Source organism: Ciconia boyciana, chromosome 4 (assembly GCF_034638445.1).
Source record: "Ciconia boyciana chromosome 4, ASM3463844v1, whole genome shotgun sequence".
Lineage (NCBI taxonomy): Eukaryota > Metazoa > Chordata > Aves > Ciconiiformes > Ciconiidae > Ciconia > Ciconia boyciana.
In genome coordinates this window covers 51,634,069-51,656,437 of record NC_132937.1, presented here as the reverse complement: position 1 = coordinate 51,656,437, position 22,369 = coordinate 51,634,069, and the positions used below count along the sequence as shown (strand labels likewise).

The 22,369-nt window shown below is 40.9% G+C and overlaps 1 protein-coding gene and 1 long non-coding RNA gene across 23 annotated transcripts in view; one reads left to right on the top strand and one right to left on the bottom strand.

Moving 5' to 3' along the window:
* Positions 1-474: 474 nt before the first annotated feature.
* LOC140650521 (uncharacterized) lies at positions 475-8,274 on the bottom strand. The gene is made up of 4 exons (XR_012042046.1): positions 8,094-8,274; positions 6,733-6,911; positions 3,950-4,019; positions 475-760 (listed from the first exon to the last, which is right to left on the bottom strand). It is a non-coding gene; the product is annotated as an uncharacterized lncRNA (long non-coding RNA).
* MPDZ (multiple PDZ domain crumbs cell polarity complex component) overlaps positions 7,278-22,369 on the top strand; it is a 139,885-nt gene continuing 124,793 nt past the window's right edge. For 16 of the 22 annotated variants that reach the window (XR_012042039.1, XR_012042043.1, XR_012042037.1 and 13 more), the window contains exons 1-3: positions 7,866-7,960; positions 16,026-16,101; positions 16,700-16,866. Coding sequence is in view for 1 of the 22 variants with exons in the window: in XM_072858910.1 (XP_072715011.1) it covers positions 16,086-16,101; positions 16,700-16,866 (183 nt within the window). In the remaining 21 variants the exon portion in view is untranslated. Of the gene's footprint in view, positions 7,426-7,864; positions 7,961-14,328; positions 15,118-16,025; positions 16,102-16,683; positions 16,867-22,369 lie in introns of those variants that run through there. The other 6 variants (XR_012042026.1, XR_012042038.1, XR_012042042.1 and 3 more) reach the window with 6 other exon arrangements.

The window sequence follows — 22,369 nt, the reverse complement described above, 5'->3', positions numbered from 1 at the left end:
TGCATACAGCTACTTCCATCCAGTTTAAGTGAAGAGCAGTCCTAAAAACTACAAGGGTTTTTCTCCTGATGCTGGCTTCCCTCCCATCTCTCTTGTCAAGTCTTTCCTATTGAAAACCACTCAGGGGTGAGGGGAGGTGTAGAAATGTCTCTCTCGCTGTCTGCAGCAGCTCCTTTCTGCTGTTAGAGCAGCATTTTACAAACCAGATGTGCATTTTGGACCTTCTTCATGTTCAAGAACGTCTGTGTATGTTAAGGTAATACAGGGTTATGAGATATAATAGGGTCAGTATTTTTGTGTCCTCTACCTTCCCATGTTTCTGCAGTTGCCTGGGCATTTAGAGTTCTGTTCTTCAATGCTCAAGTTCTCAAACGATACGGACATGAGAGAGAAAAGCACGGGAGGGAAAGGGTGATTTTTGTTTAGTTGGGTTTTGTTTATTTTCTGAAATGACATTATTATTCTTCATTCCTCCTGCATACAAATTAAATTCAGAGTTCAAATACTATTAACAGCAGCTTTGAAATTCATCACTTTGCAGTTGTTAAATCCATTTCCTCTTGGTTTGTCCCCTTGGCAACAAAAATTAGAAGGCAACCGTATGATGAAAAAAAATTGCAGCTCATCTGAGTCTGTCTTTGCATAACACATTTTAAGATTCTGACTGGTTGTAGACTTGATGTTGGCTCAAGCCAGAAGACTGGAGGAAGTTTATGAGTGCCTTGAGATCTTGTCCTGTGGCCTGCACACTCTATGAATCCTTAAAAGGTTGGAGAAAAAAAATGGAGACTTAGCCAATGACAGTGGCAACACCATGTAGCTAGAAAAGGAACTGTTTTCTACATACAAAGTTGTGAGTACAGATGGGCAACCATTTTACTGCTGAAAGAGCTTACTACAGTTGCGTGGTTTTATATGGAATATTAATTCTTATTTTTACTTATGATGGAAGTTTCTGACACTTACTGAACAGCTAAGGGCAGATTTTCAAATTTCATATCAAAATCTTGAAGAGCTCCTCATGGCAATACCACTGTAAGAAGGAAACCTTATCTATAAGAGAAGCAGCTGACCCAAACCAAAGGGATTTACTGAATCAGCTTCCTGCTCTAACACAGCCTTTTTAATTTTGGTGAAGAGTACAGTTGAACTAAATTTATATTTGTTTCATTTGTTAAAGTGATTTTCACTTAGTACTAAATTCCTATTTAAGAATGAAGTAAAATGGACCTTTCAGTTTTAAGATACTTGTATAAATGGGCTTATTCCAGAAAAGCCAACCTTTTAAAGTCTTTTAGTCAGTTCAAACCTCTTTCCTCACTGTTTTTTTTCAGTTTTTCTTAGTACTTTCTTGGTGGCATGTAGGAACGGTAAGCTTCTTTGCAGCAGCTGAGCATGTACAGAGGAAGGCAAGTCCGGCACCAATCAGAGCAAATCATAAGGATTTTTACACCAGTGAACCTGTCTGAGATCTTAAAAACTTGGCCAGTTACAGACATGCTCATTCACATCTGGTCAACAGTGTGTAGCACAAAGCACCAGAATTTTCCTCCTTTCATCCAGCTCACTGAATAGGAGGTATTCTCAATACAGGAAAGGTTCCCCCCACTCTTCCTGTTTTTACAGGTGCTGATCTTGCTAGACAAAATAGCATTGGTATATGATGACAGGGATAATGGCTAATAAAGCCTTTTTCCTGGGTAGCCTCTTCAAGAGATCAGAGCTATTTCCTTCGGAGATGTCACCTGCCATCTGCAAATGGCTGGGCTGATGTGAATGAGCAATATGTAGTTTTCAAGTTCCTAGGCAGAGGGATATGTACTTGACATGTTTGGATTTTAGACTCAAAATCTCCATCCCGACACCAACACCAACACTGTGTTGGTAATTCCTAGTCTGTAATAATCAGATATTAAACTCAACTACGTATTAATGGTATTAACTGCAGTTAATAATACTAGTAATAATAATAGTTTTAGCCCTAAACCTAACTGCAGCTACATCATAAATAAGGTGGAAGGACACAGATGTACATTTTGGTCCCTTCTCCACACGTAAGTTAAAATTGAGAGACATCACGCAGAGCCATGTGGAAACAGCCCCTTTCGCAAAGCATCTGTGGAAGGATCATGGATGAAGGTTGTTTGCAAGGTCTCTCTGTACACAGAATGACTTGGCAAAGCGATCTGTAAATCTTCATTGCCCTCTCAGACTACAACTCTGATGCTGGTCCTTGTCTGGGACTGGGAGATACCATTTTGATGGTCCAATAGGTAGGGAACCAGTTATCCAAAATAGGTAATATCATGACTGTTTCTGGGAACAAAAGGCTTGAGACTGCAAATGCAGAGCTTTATTTTTCCTAAGCTTTTAGCTCTGAAAACCACTGAAACAGAAACAGGTCTCCAATTTCACAGTTTGGATCAGAAGCAAAGAAATGCAGATGCCATGTTCTCTTAAGAGAACAGCTAATCTGCATCATACACTGTATAGGTAAGGATCTTGGTTACACTGATTAGCTAAATAGTGCATACAGAGGAAAATACAAGCTATTTGGAGAGTGATAAACTGCAGAGCCATATGACAAATTGATCCATACATACTGCTCTGCTTTACTTTAGTTTCAGCAATTAATCTTCAAGAGGATTTATTCTGAAAATAAATCAACTTGCCAGAGAAATATTTCCTTTTCCTCCTATAAACATGGCTCCCTCCCATCTAATGTACTGTAGTTTACCTGGCTGTAAAACTGGTTAATTACATGGCATTTTTTTCCGATAAATTTATATCACTGTTCTGATATCCCAACACTTAGGGAAGAGGTGTTACCATTTTCAATACATAACATGATCAGCTGCATACAAAATCCTGAACTAGTCAGGTCAGTTACTCCCATTCTGAATTTTTTAAAACTCAAGGAAATCTCATGTAGGACCTACCTATTTTCTAACACAAAATTTATTAATGAGATATTGTCTTGTGTTTTCAAATACTGGAACAACTGTTGCATTGACAAGTCTCCCAGATCACATGTTGCTCTGGACTGTGTCCCTTGAGGCATTTCTGAAAAAAACCTTTTAAATTACATTTTCTGAGAGTGGGGTCTGTCAAATATGTGGCCGCCTTTGGCAAAATACAACATTTGAAAAAAAAAAAAAGCCTTAATCTGACAAAACCAGACTCTCCTTGTAGGTTTTATGCGTCTGAAAAATCTACGATAAGGTTAATATGCTTCGTCACTTATTTGGCTTCACCTCTCTGCTATGGGCAAGGCCTGTGGTTTTAAACAATCCTGTTTGTGTGTAAATAAATGCCCTTTTAATTTGCCATAATTTCAAGTATTTTGTTTTGTAGTTATAAATAATTAACATACCTTTTATGATTTTTTTACTCTGTTTTACCTTACAGGGCATACTTTCTCTTCTACGCACATGTGTAACCTCCAATAGCAATAATAACAGTTATGAAGTATGTCCCCAGGGGAGACAATTTCCCTAAAAATCTTTAAAATGTAAATCTATGCACCATTCTTGCCAACATGTATGCTCCAGTAAGTGAAACTAATATTCTGTACTTGCCAGCATAATAATCCAAAAATTGAATAAATTCCAAGCACCAAAGTTAAGAGAAAGTTCCTAATTTTAACTCTGCATAACAACATGTATGGTGTTACCTCCAACTGCATAGTTACTTCTTGCCATCTGACTTTTGAAGCATAACTTTTTGTTGAGGTGATGGAGAAGAAGAGTGTTATATTTAATTTAACTGTATGCTTCTGCTAGTATAACTTTTGGAAAATGTAGTACAAAAGCACTGTATTCTAAAGAGCTCCATGAAAAAGAAGAACGATGGTGATCTAGCCTTATTTGGATAGATAAGGATAGAATGCATAACCACATACTTAATATATTTAGATTAGCAGTTATAGCAATTACTTAATCATAGTTACCTTTGATCTCAGGTTGGTTTTCTACAGTTGCATTCCACTTAATGCAATGGATTACTCTTGGTTTACGCATCTGGGAATAAAATTTGATCTATAATAATTATTACCATTTTCTAACAAGGAATATTGTTATTAGTTGTGTTTAACCTAAAATTTGAGTAAATGCTCTGCTGAAAAGTGTAATATTGTGTCTATGTATGCATAAATACGCATGAATATACATTAACAAAATGGTGCTGTAATATTGAAGAGTAAGGTTAAAAAGGAGAAATGTATTCAATTTTTAATTAAGCTAGTGCTTATGAAAAGGTCTCTTTTAAGTTTTATTCTGAGTTCAGAGATGGAATTTTTCAATCATATATATAAAATATATAAATATTTCTGAGTCACACTTCTCAGAATTCTTCTAGATCCCTAAAATATATATTCTACTCATTCAGCAGTGGGGCATGCAATACCAATGCCCATACCAAAATATAATACCCAGAGTGATGAAACAAAACAATTACTGTTGTGAATGCATCTTTTTTGTTAGGAAATAAATTGACTTGTGCCATAAATGTTGTCAAATGCGTTTCATAGGCAATATCCTTCTCACAGTGAAGTCAATGTTTGTGACTCAGAGCAGGATCAGACTCTCACTCTCATTTCATTTCCTAGATCCTATTCCCATTACTATTTTAAAAGACTGCATTCCCAGCAGTGGTCTGATGAATGATTTAATGGACACATAGCCTTGTTTTTGGTGCCCCTGTTATTTTTGTAAAGACTTTTTTTCTGAGTTTACTTCTCCTTCGTGTTTTCTAATAAATCGAAGCAGTACATCATTAATATTAATCACTGCTATTTTACCAGCAGTAAGTAAATCAGGAAGGCAGACATTTCATCCAATATTGATACTTCTACCATGAGTATATTATAAATTGGCCTGAGAAATGAAATATTACTGCAGATTAATACTGGAGAACATAATTTTTTTTTTTAGTTCCCTTTCATCTTCCCCTTAAGAGTACTTTCAGACAGAATATTATATTATGGATTTTGTGGTCATAATGGTCTTTTGAAGAAAGCTTATGTTTTAAAAAACAGCTTGCAGTTTTTATTTAAAATCACATGGATAAATGTATGAAGATATATCAATTATTTTTTTAGTTTGTGAACACATTTAGACTTGAAATACAAAGTAGATTCTCTTTCCTCACATTATAAGGACAGCATCTCTCAAAATTGCACAACAGTAATGGCCACACCATTTACACTAACGAAGCCATGACATAATTTAAACATTGTGTGTCACTGTACATCACCTAACCCACCCTGGGGAATCATTAATACTTTAAGACCCTGTTTTTCTGGGAAGGGGCTGGAGACGTAACATGGTTTCCTCATTGTGGAATCAGTGAAATTACTATCTTTTTGTCCTACTTGATGACACTTCCGGCAAAAAGAAGAAATTAGTAAATACTAATTGCTGATGTCTTTCCAGTTATCTTTCTAAACCTGTTAGCAGGTATATCCACAAGACCACTAGCGTATGCCAACCCCTAATAATTTGCTTTGTTACTTGCTAGAACTGTGTCTGCATGACTCTTCATCAGAGTCATCAGCTACTGTACACAAGAGCTCATTATATTACTGTGATGCAAATTCCCATTCCCAGATGTGTTGTATGTTTACCGAGAGGGCTAGGTTTGTGGGTACAGCTATGTTAGCATAATTAAACCCATGCAAATATTTTTAATACAGCAAGGCCTAAGTTAGCATGATGTTTTGAACTTCAGTAGGTATAATCTACTTAAGATGTACTTCAAGGGACTTGACAAAAACTGAATATAATTGAAAATGCAATTCTACTTGCGTTTGAATAGCAGTTTGCATGTTCAAAAATTATCTGAAAGGTATATCCCATACAAACACAAAGTGCACTGGGAAGAACTAGTACACAGCTGATGTTGTTATACATCAGGAGTAAAGTACCATTGCACCTATTTTTTACCTGTTTTTAGCTCCAAATAAACTTACTAGAGTCACTATATTTTATTTCAGTGGGATGCCATGGTTAAAGCCTGAGCAACAGAAAAAATAATAGCTGTCTAATTTTGCACTTACCTAATCTACTGTGGCCTATTTATTAAACAATGATACAAACAAATTGTACCTTATTTTTAAGATTTCATTCTGGATTCAATAAAGGCTCATGTAACACAGAAAGCTGGTGGGACAGTTTATAGAGCATTCAATGTCCTAGCTATAGTAAACAGAGCCTCTATATTTGATTTAAAAAACCAATATGCTCACCAGCACATGCTGGATCGAACAATGTAACCTGTAAATAAAATCTTGAAAATTATTTTTTAATTAATAAAAAAATATTAATTTTTCTTAGTTAAGAAATGGAAGAATGACTGTTAAATAGATGTAATTACATACATATTTTAATATAGAGCAGAGGAAAAGGTAGCTAATCATTTGGAGTTCTTCAATCTGCCAACTGTCATAAGCAAGAGAAATATTGTTTGGAGGCTCAAATTTTTTCAGATGCTAGTCTTCCATTAAAAAAAAAAAAAAAAAATCCATGCAGTGTACAAAGAGCTGCATTTCTTAAAGTTTACATGATAAATGTTCTGCTTGTGGAAGTGTTTGTACCAGGATTGCATTTATGGATCCTCTCTCAAATAAATAGGGCAGCATTCCATTCTATCTCCAAAACAATAACTTTCTTTAAATTGTTTGTGAGACAAAAAACCTGCCCCAAACAACTATCACTTGAATATGATGATGCTTACAGTTAAAATCCATTTGGAGCAAGAACCAAACCAAACCAGAAGGAAGCAGATGAAGAGCGCACCAAGCCTCTGCAGAGCCAGGGCCGACGTGCCCAGGGGAACAGCATGGATTCCTTTCCCTGTGCAGGGTGTCATCTCAAAAGAGCCGTCCGAGTGCGTCTACAACGAAGCATTATCTTCTGGCAAGGAAAAGGGGAGACCGTGATCCTGATAATGTTTGCTAAGTGAAGGAAAGTTAAGAAACAGCAAAGTACTTCCACTTTTTGCAGAACTTTTTTTTTTGTGGTCATTGCAAACACTCCTGCATTATGTGCTTTACTCCCACGATGTATATACGTACGTGAAAGGTACACAGCATCTTCTTTTAGTTAAGACGCTAACCAGCTGTTGCTTAGAGGGAAAATCATGCTTTCATTAGCCCTATGACCTTATTCATCATTTTGTCTAATGTCGTCATGGCTTGTTTGTTGTTTTTTTTTTTAACATTTCCGAACATTTCCCATTTCCCCTCGTTCCAGCCCAGTCTCATCCTTTTGCACCAGAAGGGGTAAAGCCGGTGGCTAGCGGGGCAGCAAGAAGGGGCTCCCCTTTCGCCACCGCAGGGCCGGGCCCAGCCGGAGGAGGCACGGCACCGCCGGAAAGAGGCAGGGGTGAGCGTGCCGCCGCCGCCTGCGCTTCATTCACGAGCAAACGGTCAGCCTGGGAAGCCGGGGAGGGAAAACCAGGGCAGCCCAGCTCCTCGGTGTCATCCCCGGCAAGGCGTGCGCTCCGCCGCTCGGCCCCCTCTGCCGCCTCGCCTGCAGCCGCGGGGAGAGAAACTTTGCTGGAAGGGCTGCGACGCGACACGCCAGGGAAGGAGCGGGCCGGGCAGCCCTCAAACGTGTCCCCCCCAGCCGCCTTGATGCCCCCGCCCGCCGCTGTCGGGATGCGGCCGCGGTCCCGCTCCGCGCCGCGGGCTCGGCGCTGCGGGCTCGGCGCTGCGGGCGGCCGCCCGAGCCAGGCCGGAGGGACGCCGCGCCCGGAGACCCGCCGGCTGGGGGGGGGCCGCGCCGGGCCGGAGCCCGGGCCGGGGCGGGCGGGGGGGGCGGCGGGGCAGGATTAGGTTTCAGGCCGCCGGGGCGTGCCTGAGCGCGCTTCCCCCGCGGCGCGGCTCGGCGCCGTTACTTGGGGGCGGGAAGGGCGAAGGCGGAGAGCGGGGCCGGGCTGCGGGGCCCTCCGAGCCGCCGGGGTAAGCGGGGCGCTGGGCCGGGCGGCGGGGAGCGGGGTGAGCCCGCCCGTGTCGTCCTCCGGGGATGCGGGCAGGGCGGGGAGGGGCCCGCCGTATCGCCGGAGTTTTGAGCGGCCTTTTGAAACGTATTTACCTCGCAAAGTTTTATTTGTTATTGTTCTGTTGATGCGCCGGGTTTCGCGGGGCCGGGGGGGCGGTTGGAGGAGGAGAGAGGCCGTGGAGCCGCGGGGGGGCTGAGCCTGTTGCTTTCCCCCCCCCCGCCCCACGGCCGCGCTGTCCGCGGGCGGCGGCAGCGGCGCGGGGGGCCGGGCCGGGCCGCGGCTCCGGCCTGCGGCAGGCGGGCGGTCCGCGGGCTCGGGCGGCCTGGCGGGGAGTCGTCCTCACGTAAACAAAAGCCGAGCCTCCCCCGGCTGCTGCAGGGAGCGCTGCTCGCCCCCTCCCCCCTTTCTTCTTCTGACCCCGGCGGGAGTGTTTCGTGCCGGGGGAGGGCTCCTCACCTGCTGCCGCCACAGACCTGCGGGCGGCAGCGGCCCTCGCCCAGCGCTTGCCGTCGGCGGCGCTGAGACTCGCTGGGAGCCAAAACCGGCCCAGAGGCCCGAGCGGGACCGGCGGTTTCGTCCGCGGACGGTGTGCGGGCTCCTGGCGGAGCGGCGACCGCGAGTCCCCGGGTGCCCGTGCCGGTACCTGTTGCCGTGCTGGTGTTGGTGCTTCTCTCGGGTCGGGACCCCGCTGTAGTTCTCTAGCATCCCCCCGGGTCTGCGTTTAAACGTGACCGTTTTGTCAGCGTGGAAGTGGAGGGGCGAGGCGCAAGCCTCAGTTGTGCCCCTGGATGGGTCTGGTTGCGCAAAGGAAAGCATCTGCTTTTTGGGGTGGTTTGTTTCTCGTGTGGTGTCCCCCCTTGCTGCCAGTACCTCTCTGCTTACTGGAAAGAGTAATAGGAAGAAAGAAAGTAAAAGAAAAACTCTCACAAAGCCGATCATTTGAACTCCGTGTACCACATTTACAGATTTGATTTGCCATTTGGCTGAACAATGTTGTATTTTTTTTTATTTTTCCCCTTAAGCTTTTACAAAGACTGCCTCATCCCTTTATATTTTTGCTGCTTAACACACGCAGAAGATTTTGTTAGGATAAGCTGTTGAACAGAAAACGTCCTTACTGGCTTTGGTGCCACAAAGGGTAGCAGGACTCTCTTGCCGGAGCAGAGCAGTGGTTTACCGTAGCGAAGCTGAAGGGTCTGGATTCTGCCGTTGCGGAAGTCTGTTGTGTAGTTCCTTGTGGTTTCCATATCAGCACTGCATTTTCCAAGATAACAGCAACTCGTTGGGAGAGAGGAATCTAAACTGGAAAAAGGGAAAGTGGTAATATTTTTGGGAAATGTTATTTGATGCTCCTGTGGAAATGAAAAGTAATGTAACATTAGAAGAAAAGAATGCAGAATGAAAATATCTAAGGACATATCCACCTTAACTAGCAACATGTTTTATGACTTACAAGAGAGGACATCACCTTATTTTTTTCTTTTCAAAATTGTTATCCATTTTTAGTATACATTTTTTTAATCTCTCTGTATCATGTTAACAGTAACATGCACAGTAACATTTACTGATTAGCACTGGTGTTTCTAATGGCTTCCTTTGTGCTTTCAAGAAACTTTTTCATCAGGAACTGGATACATTCTCCCATCTCTTCACACGAAAGTGCACTAGGAAAGTTAGATCAGTATCAGCACGAGGGGAAAGGGAACTGCGCTACTTACATACTAATGGCTGATCTTTATATTCCATCTGGCTCTGTCTGTGAATTCTTCAGAGAGGAATGCCATACAACTTCTCAGTCGTGCAGATCTCTGTAAATGGTTTTGTTTTAATAGATAACACTTTAATCAGTCTATTGAGAACCATTGTAAAGACCTTTTAAATCATCTGCTCCATGTTTCATGTAAGAAAATTTAAAATTCTGTGGAGAGTACGCAGTAAATTTTCTAATTGGTTTTATATTTGAGCACCCTGCTGAAGCAGTTTAAGCCAATACAATGCTATGCTGGCAGTATACTGTATCATCATTGGTAAGGACAGTTTTGTTTCATCGTTGGCATTCCCAACAACTCAATATATAAATACCCCATTTTTGCGTAGACAGTATTGGAGTATTTCTTTCGTAGGCTTTTCAGACCCTGTCCTTGCATCTGAGATACCTGGCACGGTAGTCTTGTTACATGCTGTAATGATTTTCTGCATTACTTGCCCATTATTGTCACAATATACAATAAGAAGTTTGTGGTTTTGGTTTGTAAGGAAAATGGCGACTCTTTGTTGAAGCTTACTGGCAACTGTTTAGTGGGGCTTCTTATTTATTCATTTATGTATGCTGTTGTCACCTCTGTGAAGAATCCAGTATATGTTAAGAGGTGCAACTGTTGTAGGAGCTATGTTTCATCAGGTTTAACTGAGTTTAATGAATATGGTAATCAATTGTCTATGCTGAAGACATAAAGAGGCAGTATGAACCATACTTGGGTTTTGTACATTAATTCAGTATATGTAGTGTCACATATATTCTGCATATGCTAAAAAGTTGCTTTTCAGTTTCTGAAGATAACTTGTATTTCAAAAGTTAGAAGAAAGTGATTCCAGTTAATCTCAATTTAAAATATTTACTGAAAGATCTTTTTTTTTTTTGTAAATGGATGATCTGTTAGTTTCCTTAACCAAAAAAAACCCACCAGAAAACTTTTCCCTGCTATGTTGTTGTTTTTGCAATACTCTTTACAAATTACTTTTGAGTACCCTGTATCACACATGTTTATCAGTAGGTGAAAGCATTAAGTATAGTTTAGGCCCATTTCCCAGTTGCAATTATAACTTGCACATCAGCTAACACGGGTATTGCCCTCTTGTAGGGCTCTTTACAGTGTTACAGAACATTATTAATTAAACACAGTGAACAGATTGCTTGTTCTTCCAAAAGCATGCAAGCTTTCTTAATACTTTAGTGCGATGTGTACAGAAGCTTAAAAATAGTTGAATGTCAAAATTCTGTTTTCATAGTTGCTTCAAAATACATAATGCTGTTCAGCTCTATCACAGTACTTTAACATACAGAGCCACTACTATCATCTTTTTACATCTTTTTGATGCATTCAGCATTGTGCTAAATTTCAAGAGGCTAGTAACGTCGCTTTTCAAACAAAACTGCTTATAATCTTAATGTAGGCAGAATCAGTTCTCTCTTCTGTCATCCAGAAGAGTGCAGTCCAGGGTCTCTTGGCTCATGAAACGAAGTGGTTGATGTTAATTTGGCAAGCTCATGTCCTGTCAGTAAAATGGTAGGCTAGCCTTTTTTCCCCCTTCTTTCTTCCTTTCCACTCGTTTTTGTTTATCCTCCTTTCCCTGTAGGTCACTGCTCTCCCGCATTTACTTCCACACCCTTTTGCTGCGTGCTCAAGTATGTGTATCTTTTTCATTACAAATAGTGAAGGCTATACCAGTCAGGCTACAGTTGTCAAGTCCTTGTAATATTGCTCATAATCCTAGAAAGTGCTGTATGCAACAGCAATATTGCCTTTGTGATAGTGGAAGAATACATAGAAAAGTGTGATATCTCTCAATTTACCATGAATGGTTTCCGCTACGTTTATATTGACAAGACTCCCCCCAAGGAGTCTGCGGATCACCTTAATTTTCTTCCTGGGGTAGGTAGCCAGCATGCAGGAGGTAACTGGGCTAAACAGAAGAGCTCCTGGAAATTGCAGGCAAAGCAGAAGGTTTAGCAGTAATTAGTATCTTCCACTTCCTGTGGGGTTTGGTTACTGTTCCCGTGCCAGGTGGTGCTAACACAACATGCCTGTTTGAGTGATAGCCAGAAAGTAGGGGAGGGAAACGACATGGGATAAAAATCAAGTATGAAAGGATATCTCTAGCCCAGCCAAATCCAGGCCCAGGTGTTGAAATTTAGAAGTTTTGAAATATCTTTTTAGCAGCTGTAAAATACGTGTTGTGATTACTGTGCTGCTGAATTGAAACAGATTTAATTTTAATCTCAAACAACTCCTGGCCAAAGTTAGGGCCTAGAGATCACTCTTAAGATAGGCATTTCCTCTGTATCCTCAGAGCATTTCAAGTAATGCAGGAGCTACAGGGCAAAGCCCATTACTGTGTTTTCTATCTTTGGCATCGCATGTTTGCTAATCCAGTGCTATGAGCATTAGTTTCCAGGGTATTATCTGAAATGGCTTTGTGAAATAGTAGATGGAGTATCTGTCAATGAAACAGAGTAAGTTTCCCTGTAGGAACTACATGATCAGGTGTGAAAGAGTAATCATTGGAAGTGGGTCATCTTTCCCTTTTCATGAATCTTTTGGCTTTTTAGCTAAGTGGCTTGCATGGTTGCAATGGAAAGGAGGTGACCAGCATAAATTTCATGTCTGCTTTTTAAAATTCTGGCACCTGTGGATTTTAGTGTTTTAGGAGTGGGCACAAAGAAACCAGAGGTGCAGCATGCCAACTGTTTTCTGGCAACTGACCTTATAGAAGAAGGGCAGCATAAAGAGTGGAGAAATGCATATATAACACATTTATTTTTGTTAGAATGGGAAGAATCAAATTTCAGAAGTGCAAGTTTGAAAGGGATCATCTTTAACTTTTGTGCATGCTTAGTAGAAGATGGCATGTTTCTCACCACATACCTGTCTAAAATTACTTGTGTTTTCTACTTTCCTGTTATAAAATAGGAGGAAAAAGAGACGGTGCTTTTTTGTTTTTAAAGCCACATCTTTCAGATACCTGTGCCTTTAAAAACTTGAAAGTGAATTTAACTTGCTATTCGTTTAACAGTATTTCTTCAAGTTGCCAATAAAAAAGTCTAACTCAGTCAGTCTGTGCTCTTATTACTGTGAAGAGATTAATGAACTTTAGCACTGAAATACAAAAATAGTTAAGTCTACTTTGAGCTAAGCTAGTAAGCTCTTTGAGGCGTGAACAGTATTTGTATCATGTATAGAATGCCTGGTTTTGGCTTTTGCATACTCCTGTGATAAGGACTGCCAGGAGTATGCAGAATGAGAGAATCAGAACTGAAGTTCCCATTTGTGCATCTAGAAGTCTGTGATGGCATTATGAAAATATTCACTGTAGCAAATGATAAGACTTATGCCTTTCAACAAATGATCATGCATGCCTCTGTACTTCTCCCCAGCACATTATTGTTAAAATACCTAGAAGCAAGCTGGTTTCAAGGCCAAGAGTTGCAGCTGTAGTGGGTGGTGGTGGTTATGGGTATGTCTCTGTGGTGCATTTTGGACAGACGTGTGCTTGCTTCCCCTGTACTTTGTCTGTGTTACTGTGCCACTAAGCCGGTGCTGACAGATCCCACTTGTTAGCATGGATGTGGCACAGCAGGAGCAGAGTCACGTGGCTTTTCGCCATTTCAGAGTGTGGGCAGAGCGAACAGGGGTCATCTTGGACTGCGACATGTAGAAATGCTGGTGTGCCTCAATGCATTGCTTCTGCGTCAGAGGAAGTGTCCTGAAGGAAAACATCCTGATGGCAGTTTCCGTCTTGCTCCCGCTTAGTGCTGCAATCAACAAAAGCATTAAGTTGGTTGGCTGAGGAGAGATTCCCCGCTAATATAAACACAAAATAAGGAGAATTAAACTGGGAGTTTAAAATGGATTTGCTGATGCTAAGATAGCTCTGGAGCAGTATTCCTATCTCTAAAGCAGGAGGTAAATAGAAAGTATATCATGAGTGCCTTAGCAGAGCTAAGGACTTCTTTTAATTGCAAATTAGATAGGATCATCTCTATCTATAGAGTATGTTTAGGACTTGTGTCTGCTTTTAGAAAGCTTCCATTATAAATCATCAGAGTTTATACCTCTGGGATTGCATGAACACAGTGGTGACCTTGTCCATTCTGTCACTTGTAAAACGTGCCTTTCACAGCACACCAAGAATGAGATTTTAGGTAAGTTGAATCATAATATAAAGCAACATCCAGTTACTCCAAAAGATACGGACTTTTTACAGCTGCATCTCTTCTTGAGGTTCTCAGGGAGCTAAAGTACAAGAAGAGTAACCCTGTATTTTTCCTGATTAGTTTCGTCAGAAGAAGAGAGTTGAACATACGATGCTGTGTGCTTGTGAATATAGTACTGTGATAAACAGGATCATGGCACTGAAATGGCTGAAAAATACTCCACATCTTTTTTTTTGCATAGGTTTCTGGTTGCATCCACAGCACAGCCCTGAGAGTAGCTGTAGAGGAAGAACTGGACCAGTGAAACAGGAAAGAACTGCTTTGGTTGGCATTGCCACTGAGAAAAACCTGTGAACATGACATAAATGCCTCTATTTGTAAATAGGGGCTCTGAATAGAAGAAGTGGTAGTAGTTTGTTAATCTAGAAGGAAAAGCTATGAGTGATTAAGGTTTGGGGAAGCCAGCTTTCTTCACAATGTTTAAATAATCTCATCCAGCCCTTCCCATGTAAAATAGGCATTTTTTATGTCTTGTTTCTGTAGAGCGACAAGGTGAAAACACAAGGTATTTGGTTTTGTTTTCAGGTCCAGTAATTATATGCTTGGATTTGCCTTGCCAAATAAGAAAACAAATTCATAAGGCTTTGTTTTTATTTATTACTGATATGCATAATTTGGATCGTGGAATAAGGCTACTTTGACAAAGTCACATTCAAAGGATTTGAATATCTGTCCCTAAGTGGTACATTGTCCTAAAAAAGATGATCAGCGATTCTATACCAATGTATTAGCAAATTCAAATGCAATAAAATAAACCGATATGAAGCCTCTAGGCATATCGAAACTAGGGAAGTCTTGGCGGTGGAACTTGAAACCATTTTAAACCACTTGATTCGGGTTTTCTGCACAAACTGCAGATATTATAGGCTTGTCAAAATGTTCGTCCTGGCTTGTGTTCCTTCTAAGTGAATCTATGTTAACAGCTGTTTTCTTGCTTTTATTGTGAGGATTGATTCCTGCTTGTCCTGCTCAGGTTCTATAGCTAATGGTCCCGCTGAATTTTAGTTAGGCTGTCTTACCCAGAGATCTGTCAACACCATTCCTTTCCCTATTTTTCTCCGAAGTTTCAAGAAAACCTCATTTTTCCTGAGTGCTTAGAGATCACAGCTCTCTGCATATTGGTAAGCTCACCAGATTCAAGTCAGGGTGCTATACTGAAGTGCTTTCCTATTATCAAGAAAACAAAGGCACCATTGTGAAAGATAAGATGGTAAAATGCACAGCTCAGTTCATACACCTGCAAGGACATTTGAACTCCTCACTTCTCAGCTATCCATCTCCATCAACTGTATTCTGTCACTACAAATCTCTGAGCAATTGCAGACACACTGTTGGAAAAAAAAAAAACAGCCAACAACCCCAAAAAGCAACAAAAAAGAATAAACAGCAATTTCAGAATTTCTTCCTCCCAGTGCAGAATTTCTTGCCTGGAAACCCGTGCTGGTGAAAACCCAGCCGTCATTCAGATCTGAGTCTCAATTCCAATAGGTGTTAATAGTGGAGGCTGTAGTGTGAGAGTCCTGCAGGCCTGTGTAGCATGAAGACTTTGTGACTTATGTGACTTTTCTTTTTAAAAGGTGACTTTAAAAAATGTGCTATGGCTGATGCACCTCAAATTGTCAACATAGAGCTTGAAAACTGATCCCGCAGGGAATGTTTTTTATGAATCACTGAAAAGGAAAGCAATGAAACCGTGTAAAGTATCAGTGGCAGCTATGATTCATGGCTTCTGATTAAAGCAATGCAGGACATGCTGTGTAACAGTATGCAGACAGCAGCTTTGATATGGAAATGCAAAAATACTACAACGTATATTCCTAAAAGCAATTTTCAGGCAGGTTTTAAGCTCCAAAGTGACTCAGAATATGGTCACCTCTGAGGTTATTTTAATTATCCAAGGAGACACGGTTTTTGTGGGTTGTTATTTTGCGGGGCTGTTTCTTGTTTTCAGAAGTCAAGCCTTTTTCTTGTCCTTCAGTACTTAGTGCTTCTATAAATGTGACCCTTTTCCCTTTTTGTTATTTTTCAGGGGAATAGTGTATTTGCTGCCTCTTACCGTTACTGGAATAGAAGCTGAGAAGCAGAAAACATGTTGGAAACAATTGGTAATCTTTTTTTATTTGTATCACTATATTTTTGTGGTCATGCACACAAATCAAGTATGCATGATAGATTTAGGACATTGGTATATACTGCTGAGAGAGGTTTTGTAAAAAATATCTACTGTGCTTAGAAATACATGATGTATTTGGGGTTTTGTATTTGCAAACAAAAGGTGTACCATCATTTGTGTAGTGTATTTAATTTTTAGCCTGTTGTCTTGATTTCATTGTTTTAATCTTTACTAGAATTAAAAACGTTCATATGAAAAAGACAAATGTTTTCTATTATGGCTATTTTTGTCACTACTTATTTACAGTGGTCTGTAGCCACAGTTCCTGTAATTGAATTTCAGTGAAGTCTCTTTCACTTTTGTCACCCAGTTCTTGATGGACAAAAATGCAATTTTCGTTGGCTTCTGTTTTGTGCTCTGCCTCTGACTTCCTGATTCATAAGACATGTTTGGGCTGGGATTTTGTTCAGAACTGAACCATTCAAGTCCCCTGTAGTTTGAACAGTAGAGAGGGATACATTTAAACCTGTTACCTGCTTGTATGTGGCTGTTTCTAAACTGCTACTGACTAGGAATGATTATCGCTACAGATACACACCGGGCCCTCCAGGCCATGGAGCGCTTACAGGCAAAACTTCGGGATCGAGGTGACATTGCAAACGAGGAGAAACTGAGCTTATTAAAGTCAGTGCTGCAGAGTCCTCTCTTTAACCAAATTCTCAACCTTCAGACTTCTGTTCAACAACTGAGAGATCAGGTAGGAAAAACAGCCTCCCAGGTGCAAGAGAAATATTTCTAAGAAGGTGTGTGTGTCTGCATGTTAAATAGTGAAATCAAGTAGCCTAAATTAAAGTCTGATCCAAAGCTTCAGGGAGCTGAGGGGGACATACCCATTGACTTTTCTGGGCTTTGTTGAGGCCGATAGTTTGTGTATGTGTTTTTTATGTATATGCTTGTTACTTATCATGTGCATGGTAGGGAAATGGTGATACTGGGTGGGGAGTTAACATAAGGCTTTCTGCCTAAGTCCTTCAAAAGGAGCATGTTTTGTATGAGGTCTTAGGATTTTTTTCCTAGGGGACTTTTATTGCTCTCTTGTCTCTTGCTCTCTTGTCTTACCCTGCTAAAATGAGAATATATAAGGGAAGCTGTGGAATGTTGACTTCAGAAGGACAAGAAGATCTATTTTTTTTGCATAGGAATAAAAGATCAAAGAGAAGCAAGAACTCCTACCTCCTTTTTCCTTGCTCAGGGTTTTAAGTAGAAGTGTTACTTTTCTGCATTTCTTCATTAAGGATAAGAAAAGGGGCACCAACTCGGCTATATTGACTTGGTTATTTATTACTATAATTTAATTTCCTTGTCAGCAAAATAAGAACTTGAAGAATACAAAAAGTAGTTCAGTAACCGAACTAGGACTAAACTGTGTATCTGGCTTTGCAAATAGTTGTTCCTGTTGACTCCTGCAAGATGGGCAGTTCTGTGGCTGGTATGCAGAAATGCTGAAGTGAGAGGATGCAGCCCCTGCACACTGACCTTATCGTCAGCATGGAGCTGCCTCTGGTCTCTGACTGGACTGCGTCTGGTGAGGAATCCTCACGATCTTGACACTACTTCAGCTGTGTGGCAGAAGAGCACAATCTGGCCCTTTATTTTTTCTTGTTGATCATCTTGATGCTATTTTGCACAGACCAGAAATAAGTTAGAATGGCGTCTACGGTGCTGTACGTGACTGTGTGTTTCAGATTTTGCATGTTTGGTATGTAGAGACTTGATGACATTGGAGTGATTTAAAAAAATTTAGGAAGAAAAAGCTGTTCTGAGGGTTTGTTTGCTCTGCTATTTGAAAGGAGAATTTAACAGTGACATCCAGAAATTATGTGATTTATGTGGTGATGACTCTGGGAACATGTATTGAGAAATGAAAGTGTGCCTGAAGCATTAATGGGAATTTGGTGAAAAGGCAACTTAAATTCTAGGCATTAGCTGTGAAGTTAAAGGATGCTTTGCTTTTTAAATACAGTCACCTAAATTAGTAAAATGAAACAGCTGATACTACAGATGGGTGATTTCAGATGTGTATTTTTTAAAAAGCAAATAATAATTTTACCTTCTGCGCTAACCCTGCAGGTTTATCTGTGCAGTAACTTCAGTGGCCTGTGCGTGTTGCATGGCACATATCCAGTCCAGCTGACAGGGGAGCTACTTGGATGTGAATTCCTTTCTTGATATGTGCTTATATGAACACTTGCACATGCAAATGTATGTTTATGGCCATTCTTAGATTTGGGTCAGCTCTTCAGAAAGTGTCCTGTATTTTCTCTATAGAATCATTTCTTCCCTACAATATAACATGAGATTTTCTGTCTCTGCTTTATTTAAATGTGTATAAAGCATATTGAAACAGAACAAAGAATAAAATAACGAAATAGGCAGTCATGTTAAAAAAACCTATATTTCTTGGCATTTTCAAAAGCTCAGTTTTGTCCAAGGACACCTTTAGTTTTCTTTTTATGGCTGGGAAGGCACTGTGCTCTTGAAACTCTTGAAGTACAGGTTGGTGAAAACTGCAAGGCATGTGAATAGTGACCAGGCTTTTTGGCCAAGCTGTGCCAGTCTGAGGAAGGAGACAAGTTGTTTCCCAAGCACTTGCAGTCAGAGCTATGTTTGAGACAGGATGACAAGTGGTGCTGAGCGGTGCAGTGGCTAGGTGTTGGAGTCTCTACCCACTCAAGACTCAGATGGCTAAATGTTTTTGATATTTCACAATGAGCTGCACTGGAAGTTGAATGGGGGTCTGTTTCTTCTCAAGCTGAAGTGTAAGTGACAGTCTGTTAAACTGCTCCTGTGTTTTTAATTAGTTCATGAGTTTTTAAAGAGCAACAAGACTATTGCAAAATTCTCAGGAGAAGGCCATCTTTTAGGTAAGTGTAGGTTGAAAGAGAGGATGGGAGCAGAGAAGTTTATATAATGGCAGTTTACTTTCTAAGTCAAACTGATTCCTTGCAAGCATCCCAGCAGAAGTAGGTCACTAAGTGAGACCTACTTGTGGGCCTTTAGTGGCCTCAATAAATCTGAGGGTAGGACGTATTCCTGTCTTGAGGCACTGTGTCTGGAAGACATAGAGATGATAGTGAGAGCCCTGTCTTCTGTTTGTGCAGTGAGTGTGGAAAATGAGCTGGTAAATCTTGCAAACGTCTGTCATGTTTTCCTAGCAAAAAGTAGGATGCAAATATGCAGTTTTAATAGACAAATATTCCTTGCATTCCAGTGAGAGTTACTACCATTTTTTATGGTCTAAAATAGTAGACTTCCTTTTCTTTTTCTTCCTACAAATAAGTGATGTTTTAAGAACCAAAAGAAGATCTGAAAAAGTGTGTGTTTCTGCATGCATGGAGGTGTTTCAGATTTGCTGTCCCATTTCCTTAAAGCTTCTGTGTGTTAATTGGAAATTGATCCCCATCATTGTTCGCGTGTGCTTAACAAGAGCCTCTTGCATTTGCATTTGTGTACTTGCAGTGGTGTGGACTGAGTGGGCTTCATCTGGATGTTGGTGGGGCATGATGCTAAAGTCAGCAAATCTGATGCTGTGGTGCTTATTGGTAGGTGCTTTAAAGTTGTTTTTTTTTTTTTTCCTTAAACGAGCAAGCAGGATTTTTTTGCACTGCAAGTCTGTCATCGCGAAGTTAAGAACTGGAGTGGGAAAAGTCTAGGGACAGCAAAGGGGTGTTTTTTTGAGAGTTACTGTCCTGACTTCACTAGTCACTTGAGGTGAGGAGCCCTGAAGGAACCAGGTTTTTTGCTGCCTTTTTGTACCCTTATTCTTCAGTGAATGCTTGTTTTCTCATGCCAAAGAGCAGTCTCACTGCTTGAGGATAAGGGAATGACAGAAAAGAAAAACAGAGATTGTGATGTTTTGAACTTTTCAATAATATTTTCTTTTCTTTATAAAATATTTTAAAGAAAATACTCAGATGGTGCTGGCATTCCTCTCCTGCTTCTCCTTTCCTTTTTGTCTCTCCCTGGTCCACCACCTCCTCCCCTCCTCTTCCTGCCTCCACTCCACTCAGGGCTCTGCCAGAACAAAATACCCTTCCCTTGGCTGGGCTGCATTCCTCAGATTTTTTTTGCTTGTGAGTTTGACCATAGTTTTTCATTCACAATGCAGTAGTGGGGAAGAGTCCCCCTGCAGCACAGCACATACTAGGTTGCATGGGATAGGTGAGTGTCAGCGCTAGAGCGGATTTAGGGAAGAAGTGGAGAAACTGTGTCTTTTCATGTTGCCTGTGAACACTTGCTTAACCTTGTGGTTTGCACAATTAGAGGAGACCTTTAGCTCCTGTGCTGAACCCCTTTCTGCAACAGTGCTGTTTGCTCTGTGTTTTGAAACAAAATGCTTATAAGAAATGCTGATTTGGGATCTGCTTCACCCACCCTGAGGACGGAGATGTAAAGGAGCAGCCAGCAGGGCGGTGCTGGAGTGGTGCCGGTGCCTGGTCCCGAGCAGCCCGGTGGCTTTCGCTGCGGCATGGGCGTTGTGCCTGCGGGGAGTGCCGGGCAGGGCAAGGCGCCCGGCAGTGCTGTCCTGGCTGCTGCCTCCCGGCAGGCCTTGCATGGCGGCTGGCTTGCGCCTCATCCCTTCCAGTGTGGTCGCTTTGCAGCCGACCTTTTGGCTACTCAGGATGCTTGCAGTCAGCTGAGGTACTGGTTTGTGCTTCTTGGGGTCTCCAAGGACTGGGGCTCAACGGCTGGAGTGCAGGAACACCGAGGATTTGTTCTTGTCCAAGTTGAGACCTAGCAATGCTGATTACATTGCTTTAAATGTTGATGTGCTGCAGACATGGCTTGGGTAGCTCATTTTTTGTTAAAAACTATCTTGAGTAACTGCCTGTAAGCACTATTTGATTGCATTTAATGTCTGTCTCTGTGACTGTAATGTAAATTTTATCAGACTTGGTGGTATTTGTGAATTTTTCTTTTTGTCTTATGCCAAATTATGTCCACATTGCAGATGTTACATACAGTAAGGAGAAAGCCAATCAAGTAAAATTAGCATAAGCCAAATTATGAAACAAAGCAATATTCTTTCATATGGTACTTATACAATCACAGTGCTATAAAGCTACTTCTTGATGGAATTACAGTGATTTTATTACTGCAAAGTAGTGGAATTTGTATGTTATGAAAAACATTTCATGCAACCACAAGAGCATCATCTTTCTAAGATTTCCACTTGTGGTTTATTGCTCCCCATGGAATGACCTATACTTCTGTGGTTAGCAAGAATATACACCAGTTCTTCTCAACTTTTATATGCTATAAGCCTGTATTTTGGGAGGGATGGGGAAGAGAATGGTCATCATGTTTCTGATTGTAATTTGTCTGGGGATTCTGAACTTCTACCTTTAGGATCATTATAAATGTCATTATACAACAGAAATGTTTTTAAAGTGTGTGTGTGTGTGTTTTGGGAGAGGAGCCATTCTGAAATCTAAGTCTTTTGCACACACATACACAAAACTTTATTCTGTTAACAGTTTGACATTTTTTTTTTACAGTTTTGCTTTTTCTTGGAGTTTCACAAGTCAGAAGCTGCTTTAGGTGAGGTAGGCTTCCTGTGTTAGGCACATCCTCCATGGAACATGTAGCTGTGTTTGTTTAAAACAGGTGTGCTGAAAATGAGGTGTTGCTATCAATTGCTATTAAGAGGTGGTGTTTGATACTGCATTGTAGTTGTGCTGTAATCACAGTTGTACTGAAGATTTGAGGTGAAGCTTTTTAAAGTTCTAGTTAAACTGGTGTGGATGGGAGGGTTATTTTTGCCTTTTCCTGCTACATATAGTATGCAGCACTTCTTTTCAGTGGTGTTTCCAGCCATCATGCAAATAAAAAACATTCAGTGCCTTCAGAATAATGGAGTTAATAATTAGTTATGGAAAATGTCTTAGAAAAACATGCACAACTTCGATCTGGTTTGGAAGGGAGAAGGAATGGGAGAGGTCAGTCAATTTCCATATGTTTGCAGTGATGTCCCAGCTCATCACAAGTATACAGAAGGGACGAAATGTCAGACTGAGAAGGTGGGCACTATATTGCTAGTTTGAACAAGATTTGATGTATGAAAATATACCATTTAGAACTAAAATACGAATCGGCCTGGTGCCACTTCTATTTTATAATGGGGATATGTGAGTTTTCTACCAGAGAGAAAAACATAAATCCCTAAAGAGACTGTCATATCTTAATTGAAGAACTCCTTC